The sequence below is a fragment of the Oncorhynchus clarkii genome, chromosome 16 (assembly GCF_045791955.1).
Source record: "Oncorhynchus clarkii lewisi isolate Uvic-CL-2024 chromosome 16, UVic_Ocla_1.0, whole genome shotgun sequence".
Classification (NCBI taxonomy): domain Eukaryota; kingdom Metazoa; phylum Chordata; class Actinopteri; order Salmoniformes; family Salmonidae; genus Oncorhynchus; species Oncorhynchus clarkii.
This window is the reverse complement of record NC_092162.1, coordinates 38,722,503-38,742,683: the sequence shown is the minus strand read 5'-3', so window position 1 is coordinate 38,742,683 and position 20,181 is coordinate 38,722,503. Positions and strand designations below refer to the sequence as shown.

The 20,181-nt window shown below is 44.1% G+C and overlaps 1 protein-coding gene across 5 annotated transcripts in view; it reads right to left on the bottom strand.

Annotated features, from left to right (window-relative positions):
• LOC139368407 (zinc finger protein 385A) overlaps positions 1-18,474 on the bottom strand; it is a 127,576-nt gene extending 109,102 nt beyond the window's left edge. For 3 of the 5 annotated variants that reach the window (XR_011626959.1, XR_011626960.1, XM_071107255.1), the window contains exon 1: positions 17,901-18,474. Coding sequence is in view for 3 of the 5 variants with exons in the window: in XM_071107255.1 (XP_070963356.1) it covers positions 17,901-17,913 (13 nt within the window). In the remaining 2 variants the exon portion in view is untranslated. Of the gene's footprint in view, positions 1-5,428; positions 5,518-17,900 lie in introns of those variants that run through there. The other 2 variants (XM_071107252.1, XM_071107253.1) reach the window with 2 other exon arrangements.
• Positions 18,475-20,181: the final 1,707 nt, after the last annotated feature.

The window sequence follows — 20,181 nt, the reverse complement described above, 5'->3', positions numbered from 1 at the left end:
GAACCCTTTTTGGTTCTAGGTTGCACCTTTTTTTCTAAGAATGTTGGACAAGGCCTCTTGTCTACGGCAGAACCCTTACTAGTAGCCTCAGGCCTCCAGGTGCAGTCAATGGGGGATGTGGCAGCTGATCACAATACATCTAGAGCCACATTGAATAGGACGGGTATCTCTACATCAGGAGGAGTCCAGTGAGCCCAGTGATCATGTTACCCATTATATGCTGCAGTGATGTTCTTCCTCCCATCCTCTCCTCCCCCTCCTCTGTTCTCTGATCCAGATGACAGCAGCAACAACAGCTCCAGACCCCCAGGCGTGGTGCAGCACAGCCCAGGCTTGGTGCAGCACAGCCCAGGCTTGGTGCAGCACAGCCCAGGGGAGAGACAGTGAGGACAGAGAGAGACGCAAATACATCCTATTCACTTAGCACCAAACAGAAGAAAACGCCACTGAAACAGGGAGGAATTACATTGCTCAATAAGACCTTGCTCAATAAGAAACACAAATGCTCCCTTTCTGTTGCCAAACGTTTTGCTTTGGTGTGCCGTAATGAACATGACCATGGTGTGGTGTATGGGTGACTGCTATTATCAGCACCGTCAGCGTTGCCACTGTAGCCAACGAGCTCTGTGCAAGGGACCCTGACATTTAACAAATAGATATACAGCATGTAGAACACCAAGGGCGTAGATATATGTGTAGTAGAACATCAAGGGCATAGACATATGTGTAGTAGAACATCAAGGGCAAAGATACATGTGTAGTAGAACGTCAAGGGCATAGATATACATGTAGTAGAACATCAAGGACAAAGATACATGTGTAGTAGAATGTCAAGGGCATAGATATACGTGTAGTAGAACGTCAAGGGCATCGATATATGTGTAGTAGAACATCAAGGGCATAGACATATGTCTGTAGAACATCAAGAACAAAGATACATGTGTAGTAGAACATCAAGGGCATAGACATATGTCTGTAGAACATCAAGAACAAAGATACATGTGTAGTAGAACATCAAGGACAAAGATACATGTGTAGTAGAATGTCAAGGGCATAGATATATGTGTAGTAGAACGTCAAGGGCATAGATATATGTGTAGTAGAACGTCAAGGACATAGATATATGTGTAGTAGAACGTCAAGGACATAGATATATGTGTAGTAGAACGTCAAGGGCATAGTCATCATAGAGGGTAGTTATAGGGAGTTCAGCTCAAGGTCAAATGTAGAAACAAGCGAGGCAAATGAAGCAAATTACCCAGGTACTAATATCCACTGATGCATACGCACGGTACTATACGCACATACACGCTGTACACACACACACACACACACACGTACGTTCTGTTTTCCTATCTTGTCTAATGCAATGTGTTGCCTTGTCGTAGAGTTATGTTATCAGAGCTGAACAGAATACTATCTACATAGTAAATCAGGATATCAGGAGTAGATCAGCTGATCAGACGGTACAGACGCTGTAAAGGTCATTAGAATGACATTCGCTTTTTCACCGCTAAAACAACTGAAATGTCAACACCGGAAACGTATAAGCCAACAGAGACGAATGTTAACTCGGTACTATTAAAAGGGTTCTGACACACAACGCGTGAGATAGACAAGAAAACCATGGTGAACCAAACAGTTGAGATTACAATCGACAGCAAAACGATAGCGTCTGGTTATCTGCCGCTTCTATCCTCATCTGCAAAGGTGGTGGATAGATTTTGTGGGCCAAGAAATGTGAGGAAAACCGCCAAGTCCGACTGCATTTCAAAGGTTATATTGTCACCTTGTAGGCGCAAATGGCATCCTATTCCCTATGAATGTAGGGAATGGTTTGCCATTTGGGATGTACTATTTCAGTCTGGTCCATACTGATCTCACAGAACCACAGAACTTCACACATACACAGCAGCATGCAGGCTATTATGAGCATATCACACCACATATTGATAATAAATAATTGTCTGATATCTCCCTTGTTTTAGTGTGATATACTAGTGATACAGTTACGTATGGGGATATGATTTTGGGTGATATATCGTATCGTTTTGACAACATCGCAATATTATTTTTGTGCTCGTTGGCTGTACCGGCACCAAACCTCCAGTATTTTTCCTTCATAGTTTGTTTTCAGACACATTTCAGTTGAATGCATTCAGTTGTACAACTAACTAGGTATCCCCCTTTCCGCCTTCGTTTTAAATAGAGAGACCATTTGTTTTCAGCACTTTTAAAAATGTGTTTTCTCACGTCTCCTCTCTTGTCCCTCTGCATAAGACATATGTTGAGCAATATGTTTGAAACATCGAAACGCAATAAAATCACAGAATCGAATTGCAATACATATAGAATTGTAAGAATCGCAATACATGTAGAATCGTAAGAATCGCAACATATAGAATCATAAGAATCGCAATACATATAGAATCGTAAGATTCACAATACATATAGAATTGTAAGAATCCAACATATAGAATCGTAAGAATCACAATACATATATAATCGTAAGAATCACAATACATATAGAATCGTAAGAATCACGGAACATAAAGAATTGTAAGAGTCACAATACATATAGAATTGTAAGAATCACAAGACATATAGAATCGTAAGAATCACAATACATATAGAATCACAATACATATAGAATTGTAAGAATCACAATACATATACAATTGTAAGAATCACAATACATATACAATTGTAAGAATCACAATACATATAGAATTGTAAGAATCACAATACATATAGAATTGTAAGAATCACAATACATATAGAATTGTAAGAATCACAATACATATAGAATCGTAAGAATCACAATACATATAGAATCACAATACATATAGAATCGTAAGAATCACAATATATATAGAATCGTGAGAATCGCAACACATTTCGTATCGACACCTAAGCATTGTGATAATATCGTATCGTGAGGTCACTGGCAATTCCCAGCCTTTTGCTATACATTTCATAATGTCATGGCAACAATGAAAGGAACCCACAACTATACAGGTAACAAATTAACCAATAAAGGCCAGAGGGGGTGTGGTATATGGTCAACATACCACAGCTAAGGGGTTTTCTTATGCATGACCCAATGCCTGGATACAGCCCTTAATCGTGGTATATTGGCCATATACCACAATCCCCTGAGGTGCCTTATTGCTATTATAAACTGGTTACCAACGTAATTAGAGCAGACAAAATACATGTTTTGTCATACCCGTGGTATACGGTCTGATATACCACGGTTGTCAGACAATCAGAATTCAGGGCTCAAACCACCCAGTTTATAATATAAAACAGTATAATGGAGTATAATAGAATTGAATAGAAGATAATATAATTCAAACCAGTACTAGGAAATAGAATAGCAACTTAATGGGATCTCTACAATTCAAACTTGCCACATTCTATCATTCTCTATATGAGAATGAAAACGAATGGTGACATCATCAAACAGACCGTTCCACGTACAGATCCGAACAATTAGTCTGGAGTGAGTCAGCTGTAGTTAGAGGGTTAATGATGCTATTAACACATCTCCTGTCTCATCCTCATTAAGCTGGGCCTCTAGTGAGCCGCACGCACACACACGCACACACACGCACACACACGCACACACACGCACACACACACACACACACACACACACACACACACACACACACACACACACACACACACACACACACACACACACACACACACACTAGCGAGGCAGGGCAGAGCGCTTAAATGAGGCAGAAGTCAGGTACTCTGTCTGTCTGTCTTTCTCTCTGCGTCTCTCTGTCACTATTCTCTAAGCAATATGAACTCACACACCTCAGATGACATAACTCCCTATAATCATTACTGTCTCCTTGGAAAACATGCCTGGCGGGGAACAGAGGAGAGGGGGAGCGGAGAAGGAGAGGCGGAGCAGAGGAGAGGGGAGTGGAGAAGAGGAGCAGAGGAGAGGGGAGAGGGGAGCAGAGAAGGAGAGGCGGAGCAGAGGAGAGGGGAGTAGAGAAGAGAAGAGGAACAGAGGAGAGGGGAGAGGGGAGCAGAGAAGAGAAGAGGAGCAGAGCAGAGGAGAGGGGGAGCGGAGAAGGAGAGGCGGAGCAGAGGGGAGAGGGGAGTGGAGAAGGAGAGGCGGAGCAGAGGAGAGGGGAGCGGAGAAGGAGAGGCAGAGCAGAGGAGAGGGGAGCGGAGAAGGAGAGGCGGAGCAGAGGAGAGGGGAGTGGAGAAGAGAAGAGGAACAGAGGAGAGGGGAGTAGAGAAGAGAAGAGGAACAGAGGAGAGGGGAGAGGGGAGCAGAGAAGAGAAGAGGAGCAGAGCAGAGCAGAGGAGAGGGGGAGCGGAGATGGAGAGGCGGAGCAGAGGAGAGAAGAGGAGCGTTAGCTGCCTCTGAATCAGCCCCGGCATGCGTTAAACAATGTGGCCTCTCCTGAGCCGGAGCACATAGCAACACACACACACAGCGCAGCTCAAAGACCGACACGCATATAGTACAAAACCACACACACACACACAGCGTCTCGAACAACACAAGTGACAACACACACACCCACACACACACACACATAAAACCCAATCTATGTAGCATGGGGACTTACAATGTTGCGGTAGCAGAGCTCTTGTCCCCTGTAGCGGTAGTGAGTGCTAGTATGAGCTGACTAGCAGCAGAGAGCCTGGAAGGAAGGCTTCTCTCTCCCCTCACCCACATGTGGACTATGAGACTTGAATACTAAACAAGAGCATGATGCATAGCCTATAATAGATACAAATGCATTACAGTGCGTGTTGGCGTACCTAGCGACAAACTAGCCTTATTCATACACAATTAGGATTTGCGCACGGAATTGTGCGTGGTAGGAACAGCAAATGTGATCATTTTAGGAAACCCACAGACGCCAAAGGAGAATGTCGAAATTCACATGTGACGATGTTTAGACCCAACAACCTTCACACGTAACCTTCACATGACTATTGGTGCCCCGGCGAGTTGCAGTATGCGTAGCTGCATCTCTGTCATGGGCTGTTCTCTGAAACATCTCTCCCTCCTCAACCTCTCCTCGCAGGACAGACAGGGAAGGAAAGGAGAGGGGAGCCGGTGAAGCATGGTCACGTCATGTGACCAAACAGATCTTCACGATATGCTGCCGACACAATCACTTTGACCTCTCCTGTCCGTCTGCCTACTCTAACACGTCGAACAGATGACTTCTACAATCCCAATCGATTCTGGAGGAGGCTCCATACATTTGGACTGGTGCTCAGTAGCACCATGACAGACAGCTTAGGCGTATTTAAGACTTTGAATGCATGAGACCATGATGAAAGGAATCACGCTGTGATGGATGACGGTACTGTACAACAGGAACATTTGACCTCCCCAAAAAGAACGAGCTGCGAAGGGAAATAAACAACAAAAACTCACCCAAAATCATCCTATGACTTCTCCTTCTCACCACTCCTCTCGTTTAACAGTGCTCCCTCGTTTCCCCCCGTCTCTCCTTTTTCTCCAAGGGGACAATGGCTCCAAATTCTTTTTTCTTTTTCCCCCTCTCTCTCTCTCTCTCTCTCTCTCTCTCTCTCTCTCTCTGTCTCACTTTCTCTCTCTCTGGAAAGAGGCAAGCAAGTCAGAGAAGCAGTAGAATTACATGTGATTGGAGACTGCTACTGCTGTCGCTCCTACTGCTGCCCATGCTGTCTGTCCTCACCAGGTGACTAGCAGTATGTGGAGGAGGAGAAAAGGAGGAGGGGGGGGGGGATAACGCTGGTGCAGTTGTGCTCTCTGTCTGTCTCAGGTAAGCCTGGGGACAGTCGGAGAGAAGAAGGGGGTTGGTGGACGTCAGAAAGAAGAGGGAGGGGGAGCTAACTACCCAAAGTCTAACTATCCAATCACAGAATGAGAAGGAGCTCCTGTGGCTAGATCTTCATCTCTCAGAGAAGTCAGAAAAGGCACTGGTCGTACAACCTAAAGGCACCTGACTTGCGTGCTCTGATTGGCGGCAGCCTCGGCAAATGGGAGTGTCGGCAGCCACTTGTCATCATGCAGAGTGTAAGTCATGATTGAGAAAGTGCTGGACTAATAATGTATGTGTGTCCCTCTGTCTCCCCCTCCATCCCCCCCTCTCTCGTCACCCCTCTGTCCAGAGTATTTGTCGGCGTGCATCTGCTGCGTTCTCTCGTCGTTTATTGCCCCTCCCCCTCCACCCCCCCTTCTCTCGTCACCCCTCTGTCCAGAGTATTTGTCGGCGTGCATCTGCTGGGTTCTCTCGTCGTTTATTGCCCCTCCCCCTCATCCCTTTGCTCTTTGACTCCATGTGACTGTGGACTTATAGGATCAACTTTTTTTCCTCCTCTCTTCCTCTCCTTCTCTCTGTCCTCCTCTCACTTTCTGACCTGTCTAGACAAGGTTACGCATTCCGCCACCCTTTCTATTGCCCTTAAAGGACAGGATTTGGACAGGGGGAATGAGAGAGAGGAGGATGGGAAAAAATGAGACGGGATAGAAAGCGACAGAGCGGAGGAAGCAGGAGAAGGAGGGGGAGAGATGAAACGAAATGCAAACTGACAGAGGGATGAAGAGACGTGGATTGACACGAGAGGTGATGAGGGGACCGTGAGGAATGAGACAGTGAGACAGAAGAAGAAGAGAGAGAGAGAGAGAGAGAGAGATGGTGGCATAGAAAGGGAGTTGAATTAAGCTGCAGTCCATAGCAATGCAGTAGCTAACTGGAGATATTAAAAACACACTGCTTGTGAACAAAAACAAGCAGCCAACTAAATAATGTATCTTGCTATGTCTATACTGAACTCATCCCTTACTCAACAACTCCCCCGAAAAGACTAATCAAGGGCTAGGAGTGTAAGAGAAAGAAAGAGATAGAGGTGGGGGGGAGAGAGAGAGAGAGAGAGAGAGAGAGAGAGAGAGAGAGAGAGTGGGAGGGAGGGAGGGAGGGAGGGAGGGAGGGAGGGAGGGAGGGAGGGAGGGAGGGAGGGAGGGAGGGAGGGAGGGAGGGAGGGAGGGAGGGAGGGAGGGAGGGAGGGAGGGAGGGAGAGAGAGAGAGCGAGAGAGAGAGAGAAAAGGGGGAGAGAGAGAGAGAGAGAGAGAGAGAGAGAGATAGAGAGGGAGGGGAAAGGGGGAGAGAGAGAGACGGAGAGAGGGAGGTGAGAGAGAGAGAGAGATAGGGAGAGAGAGAGAGAGAGAGAGAGAGAGAGAGAGAGGGAAAGGGGGAGAGAGAGAGAGACGGAGAGAGGGAGGTGATAGAGAGAGAGAGAGAGAGAGAGACCTTTTCAGAAGCACAGAGCCATGATGCCATTGAGAAGTGGACAGGCGGTTAAAAAGAAGGGCTTAATAAGACAGTGGGAAAATGTATCCCCTTGGGTTCTAAGCACAACAGTGCAGACACGTGGCCTAGGGCTAGCTAGAGAAACAAGCCTGTCTTTTATAGTGCCTTGTTGCCTTCTCTCGTCCTCCTTTCCATCTCTCTCTCTCTCTCTCTCCCTTTGTCTCAGGCTCTCTATTCCTCTCTCTCAAGTCCCTCTACCTACCTCTCCCCATCTGTCTTTTTTAATGCCTTCTCTTGTTCTGCTCTCTCCCTCGCTCTTTCTCCCTCTCACCCCCTCTCTCCCTGTCTCAGACTCGCTCTCCGTCCCTCTCTCACCTTGTGTCAGTCACTCTCTTCCTCTCCTTCCCTCCTCCCTCTCGCTCTTCTCATGTCCTCCTCTCCCTCCCTCTTTTTCTTCTTATCCCAGGCTCTCTATTCCTCTTTTTCTCCCTCTCCCCCTCTCCCCCTCTCTCTCTCCCCCTCTCCCTCGCTCTCTCTCTCCCTCTCTCAGGCTGGGGCAATGTGTGTGTGAGTCAGAGAGTCAGAGAGTGGTGCAGTGAATACTAAAGAGTCTGCCTGACACCTCTAATACCTCACTGCTGCACTACACAGGAGAAACACTCCACGCACCAAACACACACACACACACACACACACACACACACACTGCTTTGTATGTAAACACACACAAATATTAGGAGCCACAAACACACATACAGACGTAGCATCTTAATTTGAGCCGGTTCGCTACAGCAGGAAAATAGTCCTGCAGCAACAGGAAATGTGAATTATTATGTGGATTACAATTCATGGACATTTTTGTAGAGGAAAATCAAGTCTGATTTCAAAGTGGAAATGACCAAGCCTTTTTAAATGTCAAATACACTACACATTTTAAAAGTTCTCCTGTGACAGGGTGATCAAATGAAACTCCTATGATACATACAAACATAATGCAAATCCAGTCAAACAAACTACAGAAATGACCTCCATGCTGCTGTGGGAAAGTAAAGTGTAGGAAAATCCATTTTCCACAACAGTTTAAGTTCTGGCCTAGGGAAATGTAGTTTTGATCCCAACTTTGCAATGGGAGGACATATTTATTTACCTAGGCAAGTCAGTTAAGAACAAATTCTTAGTTTCAATGATGGTTTAGGAACAGTAGATGTTCAGGGGTAGAATGACAGATTTGTACATTGCCAGCTCGGGGATTTGAACTTGCTACCATTCGGTTGCTAGTCCAACACTCTAACCACTAGGCTACCCTGCTGCACCGATATTAAGTCTCTAGGTCCGGTCTTAGTGTGTGTGAGACCTGGGCAGTCAATCTGGCTCAATAACTGTTATTGTCATGATGTCTCTGTATGTGCCTGTCCTCCCTGCAGTTCTCAGGACAGTGGTAGGTAGCCCTGTCCCTCTGTATGCGTCCCAAATGGCACCCTATTCGCTATGTAGTGCACTACTTTTGACCAACGCGCTATGGGCCCTGGTTAAAAAGAAGTGCACCATAAAGGGAATAGGGTATTGTTTGGGATGCAGCCTGTGTCAGCAGAGGAGGGGGATACAGTTTCCTCATTAGTACTGTTGCTATCAATAATTCAACTCAGGTCTTGTTGGGCTCAATGGTCCGAACGCTAATGTGCTGTCGGGGCCCCACAGTGTGTGTGTGTGTGTGTGTGTGTGTGTGTGTGTGTGTGTGTGTGTGTGTGTGTGTGTGTGTGTGTGTGTGTGTGTGTGTGTGTGCTAGAGCAGGCCTTAATGGATGTCATGATGAGGGGGTGAAATAGGAGCGGTAGGGATCCTCTGTCACCTCACCCATGGGTGGGGGTTAGAGGTGGAGGGAAGGGGAGGGCGGTGTGGTGATGGGTATGGTCCACTGAAGCCTGTGTCTCTGCCCTTCTGCCCTAAGTGTGCGCTTGTTCACTTCCACTCCGTTCCCTGCTTTAAAGGTCCAATGCATCCGTTTTAAAAATCATTTCTGAGTAACAATTAAGTACCTTCCTGTGGTTGGTTTCATTTAAAATAGTCAAAAAATAAGAAAAAATATATATTCTTAGCAAAAAGCTATTTCTCAAGCAAGAATTTTGCTAGGGCAGTCTAGAAGTGGTCTGAGTAAGGGACCTAATTGGAGGAGCCTAATGGGAGGGACATGTACCCTGATAACTAGATGTTATGGGCAGAGAAGAGGGCAAACTCTCTTTGTTATTGGTCTATTAACTTAAATCGCCTGATGATGTCACCAGGCAGTCCGAAAACCCCACCCTTCCAACCAAGCTGAAATTTCTGGCAGTCAATTCAAACAACTCTTACAGTAAAAAGGGCATTATTATAATTTTCACAAATTCACAGTATTATTCCGACCTCTTAATGTGGAAAAATACATAAAACACAAACAAATCACGTTTTTGACTGCACTGCCCCTTTAAAAAGAAAGGAGTGGTGTAATAAATATGGGGTGAACAGCTAATACTGCCCTCCACAGCTCTCCACTGTAGCTAATACTGCCCTCCACAGCTCTCCACTGTAGCTAATACTGCCCTCCACAGCTCCCCACTGTAGCTAATACTGCCCTTCACAGCACTCCACTGTAGCTAATACTGCCCTTCACAGCACTCCACTGTAGCTAATACTGCCCTCCACAGCTCTCCACTGTAGCTAATACTGCCCTTCACAGCTCTCCACTGTAGCTAATACTGCCCTCCACAGCTCCCCACTGTAGCTAATACTGCCCTCCACAGCTCTCCACTGTAGCTAATACTGCCCTTCACAGCACTCCACTGTAACTAATACTGCCCTCCACAGCTCCCCAGTGTAGCTAATACTGCCCTTCACAGCTCTCCACTGTAGCTAATACTGCCCTTCACAGCACTCCACTGTAGCTAATACTGCCCTCCACAGCTCTTCACTGTAGCTAATACTGCCCTTCACAGCTCTCCACTGTAGTTAATACTGCCCTTCACAGCTCTCCACTGTAGATAATACTGCCCTCCACAGCTCTCCACTGTAGCTAATACTGCCCTCCACAGCTCTCCACTGTAGCTAATACTGCCCTTCACAGCACTCCACTGTAGCTAATACTGCCCTCCACAGCTCTCCACTGTAGCTAATACTGCCCTCCACAGCTCTCCACTGTAGCTAATACTGCCCTTCACAGCTCTCCACTGTAGCTAATACTGCCCTTCACAGCTCTCCACTGTAGCTAATACTGCCCTTCACAGCACTCAACTGTAGCTAATACTGCCCTTCACAGCTCTCCACTGTAGCTAATACTGCCCTCCACAGCACTCCACTGTAGCTAATACTGCCCTCCACAGCTCTCCACTGTAGCTAATACTGCCCTTCACAGCTCTCCACTGTAGCTAATACTGCCCTCCACAGCTCTCCACTGTAGCTAATACTGCCCTCCACAGCTCTCCACTGTAGCTAATACTGCCCTTCACAGCTCTCCACTGTAGCTAATACTGCCCTCCACAGCACTCCACTGTAGCTAATACTGCCCTTCACAGCTCTCTACTGTAGCTTTTGGGGGTTAAATTAGTGCTATAGACCTGGGTCCAAAAGTAGTATTATTCTTTCAAATACTGGAACCAATGGAATAGTCCCAAAAGTGCAAACCCTGCCCATCCGGCAGTCTGGGCAGGCTCAATCAGATGCTCACACAGACTATTTGAAAGAAAATCCATCCGATTTGGATCCAGGTCCTGTTGTGTGATTGTCAGAAATGGACAGCTCAGTAATCTGAGGCTAATGCCCTGAGAGCGAGAACGTAACATCTCTGTCACCAGCTGGAGGGATGGACACTCATCTTTCCACATGAGGGTTAGAGTTAGCCACCTGCAGAGTGTCCCAGTGTCACCCAGCCACCCTGTGAGACGTCATCACATCACAGGAGAGGACCTATGGATGTCAGTGTCACAAACATGGCTTGGCAGACCTGATCCCATCCAGGCAGACAGAGAGACGGACCTAGCAACTGCGAGCTAAAGTAGCCCCTGACTGTGATGAGGCTCTACTGCTCCCTAGTTGTAGGACCCTGTCAATACAGTTTCAGCTATTTTTAACAGAACACACAGGCATGTTCAGTAGGCAAAGGTTGCAGAACATTGCAGATAGAAATGCCATGAATAGAGCTGGTATGATCCCGTGTTCTACATTTAAATTGCACAACATTGTGCCCTTCTGAACGTAGCCCAGGCACCAGAGAAGGTGCCACATCATACCACTCTCGCAGTTTAGACAGGGGCCGGACTGAAAAGGATCACATGTAAACTAAGACATCCATTTTCCCAGAACTTCCTTTTGATGCCCACTCATAGGACCGGACAGGAGAGGACAGGCGTAAATAAGGGAAAAACGGAAGTTATTAAGGATGGTGGTGGAGGTTAGGGAAGCAGGTAGCCTAGTGGTTAAGAGCGTTGGGCCAGTAACCACTGGTTTGAATCCCCAAACCCGACTAAGTAAAAAATCTGTTGATTTACCCTTGAGAAAAGCACTTAACTCTATTGCTCCTGTGAGTCAGCTAAATGACTCAAATGTAAGTCATTGTACCAGACGTTAAATCCGAGAAAGCTCTCATCAGCCCAAAACAGTTCAATGGATTTCCCCCCCCCCAAAATAACTCCCCAGCTGATGCAAATACTACAGGGAAAAAATGTGTTATCTGAAAATGTCGAGACCAGAGTTTGGGACTTTCCTCCATGTTGTAGGAACCACTCAAGGCAGAAAAAAAAACTAGGTTTGAGTGTGGAGAGTCACATTTCATAATGACTAGTTCATAATGGCTGAAAAGTCTCCTCCTGATTCAGAGTTTCGATAAATACGCACAGGGTTCCACGCAAATCATTGGTTGATGTAAATAGGGGGCTTTTGAAAAAATGTCAGAATACGCCCTTGGTGAAATAATGTGTCATACTGTAGATTCAATAAACCTCAAAAGACAGTTTGACCTCTAAGATATTCACCCCCTAGGTGCCACAACACTAGCTCTTGTCCAGGGCGTTGTGTTAACCACTGTTGCTAGTGCAACTAGCTAGTACACACAAGCTAGGAACCACAGTAGCGTAAGGTTGTCACAGTTTGGTGTTTTTTCGATTTAGATTTGAAATCCCGTTTAGTTTCAATACATTTTCAGACCTGATTTGCTACTTTTTTATTTAGTTTTAGTTTTTTTTAATATGATTTCATTTCAGTTTTATTGTTAATGACAGAAAGCATGCGTGGGAGGCTAGGAGCTATTTGTGTTGTATAGTGTTTGTGTTTTTTGTGATGTCACTTCTTGCCACTGGGGGCAGTAATACATAAGGTGATGATGGGTCAGGTCATAGGTTAGCTGATGTTTAAATTCTTTTCAAGTCAATCTCAATGTGACTTGGATTTAAAAGGAATAGCGTCGAGACTGGTGCAAGGAAACTTTCTCTGGCCTATGTTTACACCAATCCAATGCTTTTTTTTTTCCTTTTCATTTTTGACAATTTGTATCCAATCCAATGCTTTTTAACTTTAGGTAGTATATGTAAGAAGATTCAAGTTAGCTAGTGATAGTCGTCAATAGTCGTCAACACTGACAAGATACTGGACTAATTACTGGACTAATTACTAATAATGGGAATAAATGTCTGCAAAGGTGGAAGGCAGGCGGGGAGGAGGGGGATCAGGCGGGGACATTGTAGAGAATGAGAGGGCAGATACGGGTGTGAACAACAGGCACAACTCTGATATAAAACTGAACATAATTCATGATGGTTTTCATTTTATTTTAGTTAGTTTTGGAATCATAGATAATAGTTTGTGAAGTTTTTGTTTTTCAAATGGGTTTGTTATAATTTATTTATATTAGCTAACTAAATAGTTTTTTAAATAATTAGTTTCAGTTTTAGTTTCAGTTTTCGTTTACTAAAATTATCTTGCTGTACTGTACAAAAAACCGGACTGAGAAACCCAGCTACAGCTACTGGACAATCAGATTCTCTATACCAGTGCTTCTTAAACCTCTTCTTGGAGACCCTCAAACATGTCACAATTTTGTTGTAGCCCTGAACTATCGCACCTGATTCACCTAATCAAGGGCTTGATGATTAGTTGACAAGTTGCATCAGGTGTGCTAGCTCTGGAATAGATCAAGTACATGGAACAGCTGGGGCTCCAAAAGGAGAGGTTAAAGAACCACTGCTCTATATGCCAACATAAGTCATTTCACAATGCCTTTTCCTGGTTTGTAGAGGTTTGCATACCGGAGATTACATCAATGATTTATTTTGTATTGGTGGTTAGGATGGAGGGTGTTAGGATGATGGAAAGGATCTTTGTAGCCCTCTGAGTTTCCATTGAAACAGACAGAACCTGGGAGTCTGAAAGGATAAGCATATCAGTTTGGAGAGGTGATACCACTAAATATAGACTATTTATCAGGTAGGAATACAGTGCATTTGGAAAGTATTCAGACCCCTTGACGTTTCTACATTTTGTTACGTTACAGCCTTATTTTGAAATGTATTAAATTCCTTCAACCTCATGGTTTAGTTTTTCCACTGTCAACTGTGGAACCTTATATAGACAGGTGTGTGCCTTTCCATATCATGTCCAATCAATTGAATGTATCACAGGTGTGGACTCCAATCAAGTTGTAGAAACATCTCAAGGGATGATCAATGAATACAGGATGCACCTGAGCTCAATTTCGAGTCTTATAGCAAAGGGTCTGAATACTTATGTAAATAAGGTATTTCTGTCTTACATTTTTTATACATTTTCAAAAATGTCCAAAACCTGTTTTCGCTTTGTCATTGTGGGGTATTGTGTGGGGCCAGCCCTATGTACGAACATAGCAACCACTAAAATAGAAAACGTACTTCTTTGAATGGTATTAATGAATCGATTATTAACAATAGCTGAGGTGGTGTTCTAGATGCGAGTGTGTGTGTGTGTGTGTGTGTGTGTGTGTGTGTGTGTGTGTGTGTGTGTGTGTGTGTGTGTGTGTGTGTGTGTGTGTGTGTGTGTGTGTGTGTGTGTGTGTGTGTGTGTGAACTATGATGTCAGTGGATACACCCTGGTCCATAGAGGCTGAGAATGTTGATGTTGACCGTTATTCTCTCACACATCCCTGTTGTTTTCACACTACACCTTGAAGACAGAATGTCTCTCTCTCTCTCTCTGCCTCCTCTCACTCTCTCGCACGCACACACACACACACACACACACACACACACACACACACACACACACACACACACACACACACACACACACACACACACACACACACACACACACACACACACACACACAGGTCCCATCTAGCCTCAACCACCATATTCCTACATGAACTACCCAACCCAAGATAGCCTTAACAGTATGTCTGAATACTGCCAGATGCCTGAAACAAAAACACACATACCTCAGAGGAAGAGACAATTGCTTCTAAATTGCCATTGTGACATGTTGTGTACATTTTAAAATAAATGTAATTTTCTGGAATATCTTTTTAAGTAGTTCCATAGTTCCTCAAGGAGTGACGTTTCACTGCGATCACATGGGTCGTACTGGTGTATGGATGTGAAAATCCTTCTAATCTGCCGTTGGCGCCCATTTAAATTAGCCCCAAGGTTGCCTTGTTAAATCTTGTTCATTCTCAAACTAAACAACCATGACTGCATTTTCTTAAGCTGGGAATGTTGTTTGAAATGTCCGATACAACATACTTTGGTGATATCGTAATGAACCTACTGCATACCACTTAAAATATACATTTTCATGTGCAGTGTGCTATAAGACAGAATGGTAGAATAGTTAGCATAGCTAGCCATCGCTGGCATTCACTGGTTGAATTTGAAGTAACTTTTGGGTGTAATGGAGTTGACTGGTGACTATAGCATGAACATTCAGTACCAGTCAAAAGTTTGTACACACCCACTCATTCAAGGGTTTTTCTTCATTTTTACTATTTTCCACAATGTAGAATCATAGTGAAGACATCAAAACGATGAAATAACACATAACACATGGAATCATGTAGTAACCAAATAAAATGTTAAACAAATCCAAACAAATGTTATATTTGAGATTCTTCAAAGTAGCCATTCTTTGCCTTGATGACAGCTTTGCACACTCTTGGCATTCTCTCAACCAGCTTCATGAGGAATGTTTTCCCAACAGTCTTGAAGGAGTTCCGACATCTGCTGAGCACTTGTTGGCTGCTTTTCACTCTGCGGTCCAACTCATCCCAAACCAGCTCAATTGGGTTGAGGTCGGATGATTGTGAAGGCCAGGTCATATGATGCAGCACTCCATCACTCTCCTTCTTTGTCAAGTAGCCCTTACACAGCCTGGAGGTGTGTTGAGTCATTGTCCTGTTGAAAAACAAATGACAATCCCACTAAGCGCAAACCAGATGGGATAGCGTATAGCTGCAGAATGCTGTGGTAGCAATGCTGGTTAAGTGTGCCTTGAATTCTAAATAAATCACTGACAGTGTCACCAGCAAAGCACCCCCACACCATCACACCTCCTCCGCCATGCTTCACAGTGGGAACAACACATGCGGAGATCATCCGTTCACCTACTCTGCATCTCACAAAGACTAGGTGGTTGGAACCAAAAATGTGGACTCATCAGAACAAAGGACAGATCTCCACCAGTCTAATGTCCATTGCTTGTGTTTCTTGGCCCAAGCAAATCTCTTATTCTTATTGGTGTCCTTTAGTAGTGGTTACTTTGCAGCAATTTGACAATGAAGGCCTGATTCACGCAGTCTCCTCTGAACAGATGATGTTGAGATGTGTCTGTTACTTGAACTCTGTGAAGCACTTATTTGGGCTGCAATTTTTGAGGCTGGTAACTCTAATGAACTTATCCTCTGCGGCAGAGGTAACTCTGGGTCTTCCTTTCCTGTGGCGGTCCTCATGAGAGCCAGTTTCATCATAGCGCTTGATGGTTTTTGCAACTGCACTTGAAGAAACTTTCAAAGTTCTTGAATTGACAAACTTCTTGACGAACTTCCTGTCTTAAAGTAATGATGGACTGTCATTTCTCTTTGCTTATTTGAGCTGTTGTTGCCATAATATGGACTTGGTATTTTACCAAGTAGGGTTATCTTCTGCATATCACCCCTAACTAATTGGCTCAAATGCATTAAAAAGGAAAGACATTCCACTTTTAACAAGGCACACCTATTAATTGAAATGCATTCCAGGTGACCACCTCATGAAGCTGGTTGAGAGAATGCCAAAAGTGTGCAACGCTGTCATCAAGGCAAAGGGTGGCCACTTTAAAGAATCTAAAATCAAAATATATTTTGATTTGTTGAACACCTTTTTTGCTTGATACATGATTCCATGTGTTATTTCATAGTTTTGATGTCTTCACTATTATTCTACAATGTAGAAAATAGTACAAAATAAAACTTGAATGAGTAGGTGTGTCCAAACTTTTGACTTGTACTGTATATCATTCTCGACATTTGGACGGGAGCCATAATCCAGTCATAATTTTCATTTTTTTTTTAACTATGTGTATCGTTAGGGCTTGATTTCATGCTTGGCCAAACTGCTTTCATTGGGGAAAGATTGCTACCGTACGCCGCTTCCAGGATTTCCGTTGAAAACTTCACCTCGCCATGTGGAGCTATAGAACTCTTTGGATTCTATTTCAGAACCTGGTGGGGACATTCTGGGGGTCAGGTGAGCAAGGCCAGGCGGCCAACAGGAGGAGGTCTTCCTCGGGGTCATTGGTGAGACAGGGCTCTGCAGTGACATGTTGTCACCAACTCTGTCACATGGTTGACATCACAGGCCACATGTTTTTAGATACAGTCACTAGTGAAAGTCTACACACCCATGCACACTTAACATTTTGCTGCATTCAAATTCAATCTAAAAAGAAAGAAAAATTATACAACATTTTCTAAACACGTCTTCACTTTGTCATAATGGGGTATTGTGTGTAGATGGGGGGGTATTTGATACAAATTTGAAATCAGGCTGTAACAAAACAAAATGTGGAATAAGTCGACAGAACGCACATGCATACACACGCATACACACACACTAAAATCAGCCCAGTCTAAATCTCTGGTGTTACATAAGGCAGAGGTGGAGTGGTTAACAGGTGTAGCTGTCGCTACTGTTGTCAGCTATCCATGAACGGTGTATGTGTATATTAGGTTGACAGATCCAGACTCTGAAAGGAAACACCATGTACGTATGATATTTGGTCCATGAAAACATCTCTGAAGATTACCCACTGGTTCGATAGGTGTTTGGAATGATCAAGGAACTTCTTCCAATGAAATTAGGAAGTCAACACAAAACAGCCATCTAATAGGACAGCGTTGTCATTTAGAACTGACATTAAAGTTCAGACGGCTTCACATAATCCTACTATTACACTGCACTGTATTTAGGTTCTAAATAAGGGGTTATATTTACAACTTATTGTATCCAGACCATTTTGCTCTAAAGATATCTCTTCTGTGCAGTGTTCCACCCGGCAACAACTACTCAAGACCACCATAACAATTCAGGAGGCTATTGTCGCGCCACAGCTAGAGCCAGACAGATAAAGCAACAAAAAAAGCCTTACCTGAAGGCCACATTGCCAGCTCTCTCTCTCTCTCTTTCTTTCTCTCTCTTCCTCACTCTTTTTCTCTTTCTCTGAGTCCTCCCCTCTGTTCTTGGTTAGCAACACCAACCCTCAGTTCAGTCCCAGTCCAACCGCACAGCACCTCCAAAGGAACTATTTCCTGTGTGAAATCCCTCCTGGCTTGAAACTTTTCAGGGGTTTAAGACATAATACATCGCTGGTCAGTGGAAGGCCAGCATGACAAAAAGAGGATGCGAGGAGAAAAAAAGATCCAGACATTTCAAAGATTCTGGCCAATTCCGAGAGTCAGAGCAGAAACGTATGCAAGCGCATACCTCACGCTACGGACGTTAGCAATGTGGGACATGTGGAAAAGAGACCACAAACACATCTTGTCTTTCACACCCACCTTCTTTCCCTCCCTCCCTCCCACCGTTTCGCTCTCTCTCCCTCCCTCCTTCTCGCTTTCGCCCCGGTGAGAAAACAAAACAAATGCAGGAGATTCCAGCAGCTAATCCCACCAGAGCCTTAATATGTGAGGACAACTGTGTCGAGAGAGGGAGAGAGAGAAGAGAGAGAGAAGGAGAGAGAGAAGAGATAGAGAGGGCGGGTGAGAGGGGGTGGAAGGCTGGGAGGGAGGGAGGAGAGTCAAGTGTCAATAAAGAAAAGAGAGGAACCGTACGGGCACGGGTTTAAATGTCTACATGTCAGTCTATCGAAAGCAGAAGAGCTGTCGTACAGTATGCTACTGGAGTCTATGAGAAATCTGGGGGTCGACGGAGTGGCCGACAAGTCACCCAGAAGGGGCAGCCATTAGGAAAAGACTAGGATAGCCTGATCCCAGATCTGTTTGTGCTGTCTTGTCAACTACTACGTTTGTCACAGTCATTAAAGTTGACAAGACAGCACAAACAGATCTGGAATCAGCCTAGGGCCATGGCCAGGGAACAAAGCTGAGAATAAAGCTCTGAGGCTCTGTAATAAAAAAGGACCAGTGTCTTGTACTGTACAGTAGGAAAAGTCCTGTCACATACAAGTTGGCACTGGCAGACAGACAGCTAATATGGACCATCTAAACCAGAAAGCTCAATGCCTGAAATTGGCATCAAATACAATCCCATACCAAACCAATGTTATTGAAGGTTGATAAAGCACCCCAACAAAAACAACAAGAAGAACTGTGTGGTACATACAGTATCAGCAATCCTACTATACATTCACACAGCCATGAACAAATGTGTCACCATTCACGTCCAATCATACACTCCTCCAAAATAGCCATCCATAACCCTCCTGTGACTGCTTACTCAGTGATTCACAGAGGCATACACCTCCCCATCAGCTGCATCGCACATTATCCTGATTTAAGTGGTGCATATTCACACCAGTCCTCTATCCAAGGACTCAGGCCGTCTCCCGACAGCAGAAGGACAGAGGGGGAAACCATTTGAAGCAGTAAGCACATTTCACGAGCCAAGGGTAAGGGGATAGGGTTACTGTAGGGGTACAGGGCGACGACTGTCCCCTACCTCTCAGTAATAAACAGGTTTGTAAAGTTCACACCACAAACAGTTAAAGCTGAGTGCCATTTCTCAGACATCTAACCCTAACCCTATATCGTTACGTTTTATGTGTATTGACTAGGAGGCCGAGGCAACCGATATTTTATGACATTTCTCTTGAGCTCTTGTTTTGAATGTTGATTCTGACTTAAGTATATTTTTAACACTGAAATAGTTGTTTCTGAATAGTCAGGTTTCGCTACTGTGATCATGTGGAAGTCATGAATAGGATTTGAATCTGTTCATCACCAACCATCCAACGCCATTTGGTTATGTGTGTTTCAGGGTTGGGATCAATTCTGTTAAAAATACAATTTTAACCATGAATTGGAATTGAATTTGAAACGGCCACACCTCACATGAAGCAGAATTTGAATTTAATTTGAATTCAACTGAAAACATGAAAGTATCATTCATTTGACATATATTCATATTCATTTGATTTGAATATTTTATCTAAAGGATATGCCACTTATTAATGCAAAGAATATACATACCATTTCAAATATTAGTTTGATTAGAACTCAAAGATGTCAAAGAGCATTTTTGTTGTGGTCATGATGTTAGATTGTTCCCTTCCATTCTGCAGTGTTTGATGATTTGATCTAATGCATTCTAGGAAGTTATTTTTTTCTGATATTTAAATGATGAATTATTTCATTTTTAAACGATTATACATTATTTAATTATTATGAATGATTATAAAAATAAAAAAAAAC